General features: G+C 42.7%; 1 protein-coding gene across 2 annotated transcripts in view; it reads right to left on the bottom strand.

The window, feature by feature from the left end:
* CNMD (chondromodulin) overlaps nucleotides 1–16,522 on the bottom strand; it is a 159,876-nt gene that overhangs the window by 127,171 nt on the left and 16,183 nt on the right. For both annotated transcript variants that reach the window (XM_089668799.1, XM_089668798.1), the window contains exon 3: nucleotides 15,570–15,710. In XM_089668799.1, coding sequence (XP_089524925.1) covers nucleotides 15,570–15,710 — 141 coding nt within the window. The remainder of the gene's footprint in view (nucleotides 1–15,569; nucleotides 15,711–16,522) is intronic.

The following is a 16,522-nucleotide window of genomic DNA, read 5'->3' as shown; positions in this document are numbered from 1 at the left end:
CGCATAGATATCACTTGCAGAGACATCAGTTTACATCAGTTTTCATTCAAGCTTCAATGAGTTTTATACACGTTGCAGATTCCTGCGCAGAAAAATTCTGCATGTGATTCTAGTGTTATGGTGTGAACAGAGCACATAGAGAATAATTGATGTTGTGCCCTTGCAGAACCCGTGCAGAAAAACTGACGTCTCTGCACCATGGTGTAAACGAGCCCTAACTGTTTAATGTTTCATGTAGGTCAGTTTACTGATTGATCATTTTTTGTGGGCACCTTAGAGTTCTTATTTAAGTTTAGTGTTTTTAAATCAGTCATTTGTAAGTGGGAACAACTTGAGAAAAAACCTACCACGAAATTTTCTGTGACCATTAAACAAAGTTAAAGCGGAGCTCTGCCCAAAAGGGGAAGTTCCGCTTCAAGGCCTCATCCCCTGCTCCTATTTTAACCACTTGCCTTCTGGGCACTTTTACCCCCTTTGTGCCCAGGCCAGCTGTCAGTGCTGTAGCATGTTGAATGACAATTGTGCGGTCATGCAACACTGTACCCATATGAAATTGTTATACTTTTTTTACACAGAGCTTTCTCTTGGTGGTATCTAACCACTTGCCTACCGGGCACTTATACCCCCTTCTTTACCAGGCCAATTTTCAGATTTCAGCGCTGTCGCACTTTGATTGGCAATTGCGCAGTCATGCAAGATTATACCAATATGAATTTTTTATCATTTTTTTCTCACAAATAGAGCTTTCTTTTGGTGGTATTTAATCACCGCTGGGTGCTTTACTGGGCGCTATAAACAAAAAAAGTGCAAAAAATTTGAAAAAAAAAAAGTTTCTTTGTTTCTATTATAACATTTTTCAAACAGGTAATTTTTCTCCTTCACTGATGTGCGTTGATGAGGCAGCACTGATGGGCACTGATAGGCGGCACTGATGGGTACTGATAGGCAGCACTGAAGGGCACTGATAGGCAGCACTAATACTAATAAGGTGGCACGGATAGGCGGCACTGATAGGCAGCACTAATGAGGTGTCACGGATAGGCGGCACTGATAGGCGACACTGATGATGGGTACTAATAGCATTGATAGGTGGCACTAACTGGCATCACTGCTGGGCACTGACTGGCGACACTGCTGGGCACTGACTGGCACAACCACTGGGCACTGACTGGCAGCACTGCTGGGCTGCACTGATGGGCACTGGTGGGTGGCACTGGTAGGCACAGATGGGTGACACTGGTGGGCACAGGTAGGTGGCACTGGTGGGCACAGGTAGGTGGCACTGCTGGGTGGCACAGGTGGGTGAACTGCTGGGCACAGGTGAGCGGAGCTAGTGGGCGCACTGCTGGGCACAGGTGGGTGGAACTTGTGGGTGGCACTGCTGGGCACCGATCATCAGGCCACTGATTATCGGTGCCGATCCCTGCTCTGACAACTGCCAGTTCTCGGCAGTACTTTCCTCACGATCTGAGGAAAGTGCATCTGAGAACCAGCAATCGCATTTCCCGGAGATCAGTGTGTCACTGGACACAGCTGATCACGTGGTAAAAGGCCGTTTTGATTGGCCTTTTACCACATCACGTGATCAGCTGTGTCCGTAGGATACAGCGATGACGGAGATCGCCAGGTGCACGCCCTCGGGGGTGTGCAGGAGAGCGCATTTTGGGAAGACGTCATATGACGCTCACCAAGAACTGGCCGGCCGCAGTGTAGCTATCATTCTGCTATCTGCGGTCGGCAAGTAGTTAATTGCCACTGGGGGTTTTATTTTTTGCACTATAAACAAAAAAATAGCAAAAAAAAAAAAATTGAAAAAAAAAAAGTTTTTCTTTGTTTTTATTATAAAATTTTGCAAACAGGTAATTTTTCTCCTTCACTGATGTGCGTTGATGAGGCTGCACTGATAGGCAGCACTGATGGGCACTGATGAGGTGGCACGGATAGGCAGCACTGATAGGTTGCACTGATGAGGTGACACTGATGAGGCGGCACTGGTAGTCATTGATGAGGAGGCACTGGTGATGCTGCTGCACTGATATGAAGCAATGATGAGCACTGATAGGCAGCACTGATGGGCACTGATAGGCGGCACTGGTGGGCACTGACTGACGGCACTGAACAGCACTGACTGGCGGCATTGCTGGACATTGATGGGCACAACTGCTGGGCAGCACTGATGGGTGGCACTGCAGGGCACTGAACATCAGGGTACTGATCATCAGTGCCCTAATGATAAGTGCCGATCTGCTCTGTGTTGGCTACCGGTTATCGGCAGTACTTTCCTCATGCTGTGACAGAGTGAGGAAAGTGCTGCCGATAACCAGCAACTGTATTTACTCCATGATCTGCTGTCATATGACGTCCTCCCAGAACTGGATAACCGCACTGTAGCCATCATTCGCTATAGCAGGCTTAGCAAGTGGTTAAGGATTGGCACCTTGGGGAGCATGGGTGAAGTGGGTACCCGATTTTGAAAGGTACCCGCTCCCACTTCTGCTGCAATTGCTTAGGCGATCAGAAGCGGAAGTTGTCCTCCCTTCCCGTTGTCTTCTGGGACATATGACAGATCCCAGAAGACTACACTTGAGATGCCACCGCCGGGGAAAGAGGATGGCCGGTGAAACCAGCTGCGGTAAGGAGACCGCTGGTTGTGGCTTGTACTTGCAAATAAAATCTAGTTCACTAAAATCCCTGAAATGCACACTGATAACCCAGAGGGGATCATTTTATTCTCAACAAAAATGGAGTTACTCTTTAAAATGCTGAAGTGTGATAGCCAGATAACTAGCATTTGATAAATGAGAAGACAGACTCCATGTTTCTATAAAGAAAGGTTTTCTTCAACAAAGTGCATCCAGCAGTGATCACAGCAAGTAATCGCTGGCTGTACAAACAGCCACAAATAGCAACGGCTTCCAGCAACCTGTCATTAAAGTGTATAAGCTCAGCAGCCACAGCTAGCCACTTACAAGTGTCAAAAACAGCCATATGCACCGGGCCAAAATGTCTGTGCGGATGTAACTTTTAGTGGTTTGTCTCAACCCTCTTTCACTTTTGCTGGACCGGTCTTAAAAAAATTACAGACTTACTGGCTGGATCACCAGGTGAAAATAAAGGGGGAAAAAAGCCTGAAAAAGAAAACAAATGCAGCTGCCACGTCTAAGAATTGGTAAGCTGCAATATACGGTATTACATTTTTGTTTTTGGGTTTCATTCTGTTTTAACAAGACAATGCAAAGTTCAATACTGATGTGAAACCTGCCAAAGCCCTTAGCAACCATTCACAATATATTATGGTATGGTAAACCATGAATCGTTTAGTGTAGATGACTCACTCACCAGATCCTTTGACCCCAGTTATGGTGGTCAAATAAACCTTTGGTTATATAGGAAACCACACTTTCTTTTTGAATTCTCCATGTTTTTCCCTCTACATCTCCAAATCTCCATGGATTATAGCCAGATATAAGGGATTCCAATAGGTTTTCCAGTAATATACTTTAAATTGGTTTTAGATATTCCTCCAACGGGAATGCAGCTGGCCAATCAATGAATCAGACAAGTGAATAGCTTATCTAAGTGTAGTACTTTAATAGGGATTAAAATTACCGTACATAGACAAAAATATTTCGCTCACTTGTACAGGTGCTTGTAAACCAGCACCAGTGTTTCAGGCACATATGTTTTTAAAGAAGGCTGCTTTGCACTTCAAGCCTTGCTATTCCCTTCAAGCCTCACTATTCCTGGACCAGGAAGCGATGTATGACGATCCAACGTATGTTTCACCCAAAAAGGGGTTTAGTTATCACACATTTGCAAATGCATGCGTAAGCTACAGAGCCCGTTTTCATCGCATACTTTTAGACAGGTTCATTCGGTTTGTTGGCAGGCTGGCTGGCAAGTTAGAGCTGGGAATTTCTCTTTTGTGTTGTTAGACATTGAAGAAATATGTGGAAAACTTTCTTAAATCAACAGCTGCGGCCAATCATCAATTTGAACTTCCTGGGCCACACTGGAAAAAGAGAAATCATCTTGGGCCACATATAAAATACATTAATAATAAGGATAACTGATGAACAGTTCCTCCTGCAGCTCTCAGTGGGTAGGTGCGGCCACTGCAAAGTGCCTCTGGCAGTGATTACTGCAGGTAATTACTGGCTGTGTAGATAGCAAAAATAGGTATGTCCACCAGTGACCTGTCATTATAGTGAATGGGCTTGATGGCCATACCTACTCACTGAGAACCGAAGGAGGAACTGCTGCTACAATTTGCACCAGCTCCAATCGCCGGTGTGAATGTAGCCTATGTATGTGTTGTATGGGAAGGTTGTGGACAGGGGTCTTTGGGGAGCACAACTGAAATCCGGAGAGGCAAAGCCCTAGGGTTGCCACGTCATTCTTTTAAAACCAAACACATATTAATTACACAGGTTCTGAGGATAATTGAATGCAGATAAGGCACGAAGTGAGTTTAATCAGCTACAGAACCTGTGTAATTAATATTGTGTTCGGTTTTAGAGGGATGAGATGGCAACCCTATGAAGCCCACCCCAGCACCCTCCTAAATCTGACCATACAGTGGGGATCGAAAGTTTGGGCACCCCAGCTAAAAATTTGTATTAATGTGCATAAAGAAGCCAAGGAAAGATGGAAAAATCTCCAAAAGGCATCAAATTACAGATTAGACATTCTTATAATATGTCAACAAAAGTTAGATTGTATTTCCATCATTTACAATTTCAAAATAACAGAAAACAAAAAAATGGCGTCTGCAAAAGTTTGGGCACCCTGCAGAGTTAATATTTTGTACTGCCCCCTTTGGCAAGTATCACAGCTTGTAAACGCTTTTTGTAGCCAGCCAAGAGTCTTTCAATTCTTGTTTGAGGTATCTTTGCCCATTCTTCCTTACAAAAGTCTTCCAGTTCTTTGAGATTTTTGGGCTGTCTGTCACGCACTGCTCTTTTAAGGTCTATCCATAGATTTTCAATTATGTTGAGGTCAGGAGATTGTGAAGGCCATGGCAAAACCTTCAGTTTACGCCTCTTGATGTAATCCCCCATGGATTTAGAGGTGTGTTTAGGATCATTATTCATTTGTAGAAGCCATCCTCTCTTTAACTTCAGCTTTTTCACAGATGGCATCAAGTTACCATTCAAAATTTGCTGAAATTTTATTGAATCCATTTTTCCTTCTACTCGTGAGATGTTCCCTGTGCCACTGGCTGCAACACAACCCCAAAGCATGATTGATCCAACCCCATGCTTAACAGTTGGACAGAGGTTCTTTTCATTAAATTCTGTGCCCCTTCTTCTCCAAACGTACCTTTGCTCATTCCGGCCAAAAAGTTCAATTTTAACCTCATCGGTCCACAGAACTTGTTTCCAAAATGCATCAGGCTTGTCTATATGTTCATTTGCAAAGATCAAACAATGATTTTTGTGGTGATGACGTAGAAGAGGTTTTCTTCTGATGACTCTTCCATGAAGACCATATTTGTACAAGTATCTCTTTATAGTGGAATAGTGTACCACAACTCCAGTGTCTGCTAGATCTTTCTGGAGGGATCGTGCAGTCAAACGTGGGTTTTGAATTGTTTTTCTCACAATCCTGCGAGCTGTTCTGTCTGATATTTTTCTTGGTCTTCCAGATGTTGCTTTAACTTCCACTGTTCCTGATGACTGCCATTTCTTAATTACATTCCGAACAGAGGATATTGACATCTGATAACTCTTTGCTATCTTCTTATAGCCTTCTCCAGCTTTGTGAGCGTCAACTATTTTCAGTTTCAGTTTTCTAGACAACTGCTTAGAAGAACCCATGGTGCTGATTGTTGGGGCAAGGTCAGATGAGTCTGGGCATTTAAAACCTTTGAGATTGACATCACCTGGTCTTCTCAGACGATGATTGAGAACAATCCATGACACTGGCAGGTCTCAGCTTGGCAAAGGGGGCAGTGCATGCTATAAATTCTGCAGGGTGCCCAAACTTTTGCAGACGCCATTTTTTTGTTTTCTGTTATTTTGAAAGTGTAAATGATGGAAATCAAATCTAACTTTTGTTGACATATTATAAGAATGTCTAATCTGTAATTTGATGCCTTTTAGAGATTTTTCCATCTTTCCTTGGCTTCTTTATGCACATTAATACAAATTTTTAGCTGGGGTGCCCAAACTTTCGATCCCCACTGTATATTTACTTACCTGGTGCCCCTGCATTTCCTGCTGCAGACTGCTATTGCAAACGATTGCTAATGCAAACTTGGCAGCCCTGGCATCCCTCCAGCCATGCTTTTTCCCTGGCTTGTCAATTTATCCTGCTATGTTTGCCCCAGCATCCCTACAGATGTTTTTTTTGTGTCGGCCACTGTGGCTGCTGTGCTTGCACAGCATCCCTAACGTCCCTCCAGACGGGCCCCAGGCTACATGCTAAACTCTCTGGGGCTGCATGCAGCCCTGGGCCGAGGGTTGGACACCCCTGATCTACAGCAACTGATCAATGCATTCTGACAGCTGAGAGTGCTGCTATCAGAATACAATGTCCCAGTGGAGGAGCTACTTCCATCTACCTCCTTTTTGGTGTATTTAAGTCCTTTGGCTACACAAAACAAAACTCTATATGTATGGGCAGCTTTAGGCCTTGTTCACATGGGGTACACATGGGGGTGCAAAGGTGTTCTGTTCATCCTCATGCAGGCAATCCTATTGATGTGCACAGACAAAGATACAGTTCCCAGTCTGACATCTGTTCGGGTAAATGCGGCTCTCCACAGGCCTATGCTTTAGAACGCCCCGTGTAAACAAGGCCCTATACTTTGAATAACACACTGCTATGCTTTGCCTACCAAATACACCTAATTGATCTGTGTCTATTGCTGAAATTTATGCTGATTTCCAAGCATCGTATATCATAACGTTTAACCTCTATTGAATCATTTGTGCCTTTATACTGCTAAAACACATAAACCAGTAATTACCATTATTTCAGGTCTATGCAATTTAGAAGGAGACAAGCAGTTTTAAAAGTATTACCTAAGTGCTGAAACGGCGTGCTGAGATGGTACATTGGAACATATGCCTCAGGGGTTAAAAGGTTTCTTAGCAGCTATCCATCCCCCTTATATTATTTGGGGGGCCATGGGGGGCAATTCTAACTACTGCTTCTAGCCATGCTCTTACATTCTATACTAAATATAGAGGCCAATAACACTGCTTTTGCCAGGGCCTAATGGAGCAAAGGTAGAATCTGAAATGTCACTTTTCTGTAAATGAGTCAAAATAGACCATTTACTCTGCCACAGAATTATCAGCTTGGTGGCTTATTATTACGGTGTCTATATTGCTTGTGTGACCAGAATGAAGAAAAATGAGACTCCAGAATTATAACTGTCATTTCTTCACATGGCTCTCATCCTGCACATTGAAGTGACAGCCCAGCAAAGTATGGTGAGAGCCCTATTTAAAAAGCTGTACATTACAATGATGTGCTGCTAGGTAATCCCATATTTATGCCGTGCTTCCTCTCGCATTTGCTATACCCATAAGGGCATATCCTGTAGCCTAAACAACACAAGTAGAAACTGGATTTTATATTCACACTTGATAAACAGCAACAGAAGCAAAAATGGGATGCTGAGTGCTTCTGGTTGTCATCAGAAAAATATAATTCCATTTTAGCTGACATCTCACAAATATAGCTCCAAGTGCATCTTGTTTGTGATGTGTAATTGAAGTGGAAGTTTAATCCCGGGGCTCATAAATCACACAGAAGCTCTAGGCCCTCCCTCATGGCTGATACAAGTGAATTATCAGTTTGTTATCTTGTACTCTACCCAAGTTCTTTCAGGGTGTATCAGACCATTAACACATTCAGAGCTCGCCACCATATTACCAAGAAGGTGCTGAAACCACTTATATGGCATACCTCTTCTGACACTTATAATAAATAGGTGACAACATCACCAGAAACATATGTTCAGAGGAAAAGACAGCCGGCTCGGAAATCCTGCACGTCCCTGGAAAGGAGCAGCTAGTTGAAAAACATGCAAAGGGACATGTCCTGCTACCTGCCATCAGCAGAATACAAGACATTGGAACAAATGTTCAAATAATATCATTATTCTCCAAAAAAATATTTTCTTTTCTGCCTCCTTGTAATGTCCTTTACCCCTCACTTCTGTTTGTTTAGAATGAGTAGTACAGGTTAGTTGCAGTCATGTGCACTGCTCTATGAACACTACAGATCTCATCGTCCATAGTTCAGCTGGTGAGTGATAAAGAGAGGGTGGCTATGTTCCTACATACAGACCATGAAGAAAACATATAACCACCCACCAATAGGAGTTAAAGTGGTTGTAAAGGCTGAAGGGCTATTCCCAAACTGTTCCCACAAAGTTAGGAGCATGAAATTGTCCAAAATGTCTTGGTATGCTGACGCCTTAAGAGTTCCCTTCACTGGAACTAAGGGGCCAAGCCATCCCCTATAAAACAACCCTCCACCATAATCTCCCCTCTACCAAACTTCACACTTGGCACAATGCAGTCAGGAAAGTACCATTCTCCTGGCAACTGCCAAACCTAGACACTTCCATCAAATTGCCAGACAGAGAAGTGTGATTTGTCACTCCAGAGAACACGTCTCCACTGATCTAGAGTCCAGTGGCGGCATGCTTTACACCACTGCATCTGACGCTTTGCACTGCACTTGGGGATGTAAGGCTTGGATGCATCTGCTTGGCTATGGAAACCCATTCCATGAAGCTGTCTACGCACTGTTGTGCTAATCTGAAGGCCACATGAAATTTGGAGGTCTTTAGCTATTGACTCTGCAGACAGTTGGTGACTTCTGTGCACTGTGCACTTCAGCATGCATTGACCCCGCTCTGTCATTTTACGTGGCCTACCACTTGGTGGCTGAGTTGCTGTTGTTCCCAGTTACTTCCATTTTGTTATAATACCACTTAACAGTTGACTGTGGAACATTTAGTAGCAAGGAAATTTCCCGGATGGACCTATTGCACAGGTGGCAACCTATCACAGTACCATGCTTGAATTCACTGAGCTCCTGAGAGCGACCCATTCAGAGGTAAACATAGCCAGCTCGGAAATCCTGCATGTCCCTAGAAAGCAGCAACTAGTTTAGCTATATAGCAAATGAGAAGATCCTGGGTTTAGTGACTCTTCGAAGATAGCAAAAGATGCGTATGCATTCCCCTGGTGATTGTGCAGACATTCTTATGCCAGTTTCCATCTATGTGGTGGATACAGATTCACCTTGAGGCCTCATGCATGGAACACCTTTCTCCTGGCAAGGAAAAAGCAGTATCAAACATGCCTAAGTCGTGTTTTTGTAAACGCATTTAGGGACGTTTAAATGCGTTTATGTGTGTAAAGTGCTTGGGCGTTAATTAATTTAATTGTCCAGAAAAATAATTTAAATGAATTAATACTTAAGAGCTAAATGCACCTAGTGTTAGATGCGTTTAAATGTGTTTAAGTGAATCAAGCATTTTTTTCTGCCTCTAAACACCCATAAATGCCTACGCATGCATGGACACATAGGCTAACATTGAGAGGCATTTAGAGAATAGGCCAAATGTTCCTAAAAGTTGCATTTTTAACACCCAGTGTGCATAGGGCGTAAATGTAGGCTAATAGTAATGTACTGGCTAGCCCAGTGGTCGGCAAGCCGCGGCTCACGAGCCACATGCGGCTCTTTGCACACTTTAATGCGGCTCTTCTGTGTGCCGGGCGCCCGCTCCCCTCCCTCCTCTCGGGCGGCCGCCCCAAAATTCAGGACTCTGCACCTAGCCCAGCAATGGGCAAACTACGGCCCGGCGGACCTTTTAATCCGGCCCGCGTGGCAAACATTGGCTGTCAGGATGTAGGCGGGGCAGCGTGACGAACTCCTCTCCTCTCACAGTCCGCCCTAAAGACCGGAACAACGCGCGGAGCAAAGGTAAGTGAATTGACACAATATGGGGAATGAATTACTATAGGGGGGATGAATTACTATATGGGGGATGAATTACTATATGGGGGATGAATTACTGTATGGGGATGAATTACTGTATGGGGGATGAATTACTATGGGGGATGAATTACTATATGGGGGATGAATTACTATATGGGGGGTGAATTACTATATGGGGGATGAATTACTATGGAGGATGAATTACTATATGGGGGATGAATTACTATGGGGGATGAATTACTATATGGGGGATGAATTACTATATGGGGGATGTATTTTCAGTTTTAAAAATGTGGCTCTCAAAATAAATTTCAATCGTGGTTTTGGCGAGATTTGGCTCAGTTGAAAAAACAGGTTGCCCACCACTGGGCTGGCCCATCATACTATTGTATGGAAAACTCATCTAACTGCAACAGGTATACACTACAATTTCTGTGCCATGCAGAGGCAAACAAATACAGTAAGAAACACTGTTATGAAAAATAAATTACAGGGTCATTAAGTAGTGGATGTGTATGGATTATTTTTGGTGAATAAGGATACTGTTTAGTGTGCCTTTAATTGCAGATTAGAGCACCCTAAGGCTGAAGCAACCATGGCGTTCCAAGGAATTTGCACAGACTTTCTGATGTCAACCTACTTTGGCTGGAGTGAGCACAGACTCATTTTAAACTGTCAGGTCTAGCTGGATATACCGTACATCAAGATTTCTACTCTCATTGTGTACAAGGGTCTGCCACAGAGCTCTCACCGATTGTTTTCTATGGAAAACGTGAGCAGCAATGATCACAAACCCTTCGGCAAGTCGTGGATGATAAAATAAGTGACGCATATGTGTAGCAGCTGTCAATGGGCATTGCATGTGCTCTGCTTTGTGACCACTAAATTTATCTCTGGAACCCAACAAGATGGGCCCCATGATGAACTCTGTTTGTCTTGATGATACTCTCATTTTTTTTCCATGTCCTTGGTCATAAATCAAGCAATAAAATCAGTTTACTGTAAAGAAATCTGAATGCAAATGAAGATAGCAAGCCCGGAAGATACATCCTTAGAAGACCTTATACTGGAGTTTATTGAACACATTCTAAAATGGCTTGATTATTGATCCATGTAAATATGCAGTTACTGCAGTAAAGAAGGCATTCTTCCCTTTCTGAAACCAATCAACAAATGTCATATTTGTATTTATTGTCTCTGATAAAGCCAAAGCATCTTACAGATAGATGTTCATAAAAGACAGCATAGAGTTAAAAAGCTAATGTAATATTTCACCATACCATAGCAAACTGAAAACCAGCAACAGAAAGAAGAGGGTACATGATTTAATAATAAAGCTACATGTAGAAGTAATATATTCTTAATCTGCCCAGCGAGTCACCCCAAGCTCTGACATAACGTTGCACAAATCACATGTCCTGTGTTATTCAAGTGGCATATATGCTCCTTAGGCTCATAGAAAATCAGGCATCTGCACATACACAAAATGTCACATGCTGTAATATCCCAATATCCTGATGGCCCATGCTGAGTTATTAATATTTATAGCTACAAAGCACTATATTTGTAGTAAACAACTGGAAAGTTCAGACCTTGACAAAATCATTCTAGAAATGTAAATTCCTCAGAAGGGGTTTCTTAAAAGACTTAACCATTCAAGGAGCAGAAAACAGCCCCTTGAGACGTTCCATGCTGTTACATTTCATGCGTTCTTAAAGGCTAAGTCCACCTTTTGGCAAAAAAAATATTAATAATAGTAATAATAAATGCACATATATTTGCAAGAAAAAGGTACATTTATTCTTTTTTCCATAGGAGCCTGCAAAACATCACACCTGCAATCAGTGGATCATGGGTGCAATTCCAGGCTCCTGCAAATTATTCCTCCAGGTCTATGTCTCTAGAGAGGTACAGACTTCCAGTAAAGAAAATCGCACAAAAATGTCTGTACAAGGAACGATCTGTGCATGATCTGTTTGTTAGTATAGTGCAGGGGTGCCCAACCACTGGCCTGCGGGCCACATATGGCTTGCGAAGCCCTCTAATGTGGCCCACAACCTCCTGCTCTGGGATGGTGGGTGGGCAAGCCCAGATCGCGTGATCCTGACCTGCCATACCAGAGTGTTGATAATGGAGCCAGTGGTGGAGTACTGGCTGCAGTAGAGCGCAGAGCCAATGCTTCCTGCATAGCACTGGCTCCAAATGCACCCTGCCTGGGACAGCAACAGCTAGCGATACTTGCAGGGTGATTCCTGAAGTGAAGATTGTGTTTAAAGGTAATTTTTCAAATTAAAATCACATAGCAATGGGCATATCTATTCTAGTTCTGCACTGGTTACTCTGGACTGCTTTCAAACCTGCACTGAGCCATAGACTTCTGTTATTACCTTTGGTGTACTTTCTGAAAATGCACCAAAATGCTCGAATGCAGGAGTTTTGGTGCAATTTCAGAAAGTGCACCACACCTGCAGGATATAATAGAATTATATGGCAAAGAACAGTTAACCCACAGGTAAGTCACAGGTGCACTATGCTGCAGTGTTGGTAACCCTCAGCAAATCAAGGTGAAAGCAACCTTAGGCCCCTTTCACATGATCGGTCCGATCGGGTCCGCCTGTCCGTTTTTACAGTGGACCCAATTGGACCCTTCATTCACCCGCCTACCTCCAATCCGATCCGCTACAAAAAACAGAAGGGGATTCATTCCCTTCTGTATGAGCAGATCAGATCAGATCGAAGGGCCCACAAAGTACACCAGGTTGTGTCCGTGTCCACTCTGCAAATGCAGAGTAGACACAGACCTTTCATCTGCCCGCTCTGCTCATTGTGGCCCACTACCGGTTACCAAGTCTCTTAAGTGGCCCTCACTCTCCAAAAGGATGGGCACATCTGGTATAGTGCTTTCAGCAGCCGATTCTGACTGGACAAAAAAAACGAAGGTGCAAGCTAGAAAATATTTATCGAACGTGAACACAGTGTCCAATTTTCGCTCAATGTTTACAGTAATCGTGTGGAAATAATCAAATAGAAAACAATGTGCATGATCAGAAGCAAAGAACGATCTGGAACAAATTACAACCATTCTCAACTACATCATGATAAGTACCTTAATGGAAAATAGGACAATTTTTAATTCGATTTTCTGATAGTGTGTACCAGACTTTAGAGAGCTGGAGGAGAAGTCAATGGACTACAAGTGCAGTGATTACCGCATCGGTGTTCCACTGAGAACTACAAGTCTATCTGCTCTACTGATGTACAGCTCTCTGAAAGAATGACATGGCTATGCGGAGTCCCACACAGTGACATAGATTTCAAAAGTAGCAGGTGCTGTTGGACAGAAGAAGAACCCCACACAAATGTAACATGTAGCAAAAGATGGAGTTAGTCTTTAAAATAGAGGCTAGTAAAACTATTAACATATTGCTAAGTAGATAATCCCATATGCATACAAAAATGTAGATACTTTACACTGGACCATATTTGGATTTGCTGTACCTTCAAATGAATATGGAGAAAGCGTACCATCTTTGCACTGCTTCAGTTTTCACCCAGCATTGCTGCAATACACCAGTCCACATCATTGTCTTTTGTAAGTAACTTGGGAACCTCTTTTGATAAAACCTATTCGTGATACTGAACAGACATTCCCAAACACACCCACTGAACGTTCAGTGGTATTTCTCCCATGCTTAAAACCATCAAAGGTTCAGATCTATGACACTTTGATGTCACCAGTCAGGTTCAAACCTGCCATGGAAATCTGAATATAACTGGTGACAAACCAAGCAGAAACAGATGAGCTCACACAGCATTCAGGAAGGCTTCAGGAGGTAAACGAACCATGTGAAATGTAGGAAACTTCATGAATTAGGGCTGCAATGGATTACATGATACATGTTAAGGTGTGATTGCAGGAAGGACTTTCTGCTATGGTGGTCAGGCTAGTAGATATCATCCATTCAATGACCAATTTAATTTGCTGCCTTAAATTTCTATATTAAACGAACCTGTGGAAAATAATTACATAGTAAAGTAAATTGTATGGTGGATTGCTGTCAGCCCATACTTTTGTTTCTTCTATTCCTTCACAGCTTACAGCCCCCTCCATACTGTCTCTTATTCTTCATAGTGGGAATAGACATGGAGCCTACAGGCAATTTTGAGAAAGTCAGTATTTGCATAACTGCTGGCGGAGCACTCTGAAATGACAGATCCTACAAACTGAAAGGTATTTTCAGACAGCTGATGTTAGTTACGTTACTTTACTAGTTTAATATTTCCTCAGCAAGTTGAAGAAAGGCTGCCTGCATCCTAATTTATTGGGATTTCTAACTAGATGTATTTCAGCACTGCACAAACTACACATTTTAAACTATGGAGCTCAACCATATATGGCGGAGTCTTTGAAAGAACCTTACTGAAATAATACACTCCAGAGTTCAGTTCACATGTTTTAGACATTACTGTGGAAGGAAGTGAGAGGAAATCTCCCCTTAGAAGGCTATAGGCAGCAACAAAAGAACAACAAAAGATCTAACCCTCCCACTTTTTATCCAAAACAAAGTTTGGGCTGAAAGGTCACTGACCATAGAAGGCTCATACCTTGGCCGATTCAGCCATGAACTGGATGCAATTTGAGCCATAGGCGGCCCTGTTGGCTCCACCCTGCTGTCCAAAAGTTGATTTTTCAAGTGACTTTTGTCAAAAGGAACCAGGTGGCAAGTTTTTGGTTGCGTGCTGATTACATCCAATCAGATGCAGTCACTGTTTAGATATTCTGAGTGATTTCTCCACCTATATGGTTTAGCATGGATGGAGGAATCAATCAGAATTCTCTTGTTCAGCCCACAGGCTGAACTAAGGAAATATATATGTGTATGGCTAGCTTTAGCCTCTGTTCACCCCGGGTGCGACTTGTCATGCGACCTTACAGATCAAAGAGGTGACAGCACTGCAGTTGTAACCACCTGGACTACCAAAGGCTGCATGCAATTTTATGCAGTTTTCTTTCCTTCAACTAGTCAGTGTTGATGGGGGAATCCCTCCCACTGTGCTATTGTACTCTGACAGCAGAAAGTTTCCCCCGCTGTCAGAATTCAATGATTACTGCTGCTGGCTATAGCCGACAGCAGTAATTTTACCAAAAGAAGACTGATTGTTATATTGATTGATATATCAGCTTCAGTACAGTCAGCCTGCCCATAGATGGATCAAAATTTGGCCAGTTCCGCCTAAGTGTGTGAGGACATAGAGAGTGGGTGGTTGATCAATGTTCTCACCATGATGGCCTGCCTCCGTGGAATGACCTGTAAGCGTTGCTTATCCTGCCCACCCTCTCCTTCTCAATCTACTTATAAAGTGGTTCTTCTGACCATTATGCAGACAAATAAAACAATGAGGACTATGCTCATTACCATAGCTGAGTATATGTAAACGTTGTCAGGTATCTGCACTTCAAGCTGGCTCCACTAAGATGTTTAATTGGTTCAGAGCTCTGGAGACTTTAAATTGCTCTGATATAGACACATTTCTAGTACCTATGCTCTGTGCCTGCAGACATTTCTGACCCAAATACACAAACACACAAGCATACTTACAATCTGGAAGTCATGCACTTCAATGGCTTCATCACTACCAGAGCCGGTCTTGAATGTTTCTAGATTATTCCCTGCATCAATTTCCATTGACCCTTCTTGTATTTTGCCATTGATGCTCATGGTGTAGTGGACGTTGTAAACCTGAACAAGAGATCAAAACAATCTTTTTTATAACGATTATAATTTACACTAACAAACCTCAAAATTGTTAGACCTCACTTACATGTCCATACTAAAATATATACTCTGGTTTCAGTATGCTACTTTTAAAGAGTGACTCCACTGTTGCTGAGAAAAAGCAATATATCCCGTGGGTGATCCATGAGCATTGCACAATTTTAACAAACTTTGTTGCAGATTCCTACCTGTTTCTGCTCTGCAAAAAAGCAGTTTGTTGCCTGCAGAGTGAATCTGAATGGGAGTGACTTTTTCATCATTGCTCAGCTGATGCAATCGCAGTGTTCTAATGAAGAAAATGCAAGGTCTGCATCTCTGTAGAAGTGATTAACCCTTTGGGAGTATCTCATCAAAAATGAGGAAGCCTAGAATCTGACTTGTATCTTAGTGCAGACTTCTGGGAAAATCAGTGAGCCAGTTACACAAGCAGGAAATTACATTTCTGGGGATGTTCAGTGCATGGACGCCTTGAGCTTGCCATATTTCTTTAAATTTTGCAGAAAATTAGATTGAATAGGAAAGGTAATTTGTAATAACATGCAATGACAATATGGCTTGTATAGCAATTGTATATGCATTTGTATTTTTTTTTTGCTATTTTTTTTTTCCCACAAAAGCGAAGTTACCTTGTAAACTTGCTCTGTGGTGTTTTTTTTTATCTGGAGATGAGTGTTTTTAATATGCATTTTCTGCATACAGTTTCTGCTGGAGTGTCTTTGGCTTATATTCAGTTTCTGTGCGTCTGTGCTCTGTATATGTGAAGAACATTTTACACA

This window comes from Staurois parvus, unplaced genomic scaffold (genome assembly GCF_062004578.1).
Source record: "Staurois parvus isolate SC_StPar_1 unplaced genomic scaffold, SC_StPar_1.0 ptg000064l, whole genome shotgun sequence".
Taxonomy (NCBI): Eukaryota; Metazoa; Chordata; class Amphibia; order Anura; family Ranidae; genus Staurois; species Staurois parvus.
This window is presented reverse-complemented; position numbering and strand designations above follow the sequence as displayed.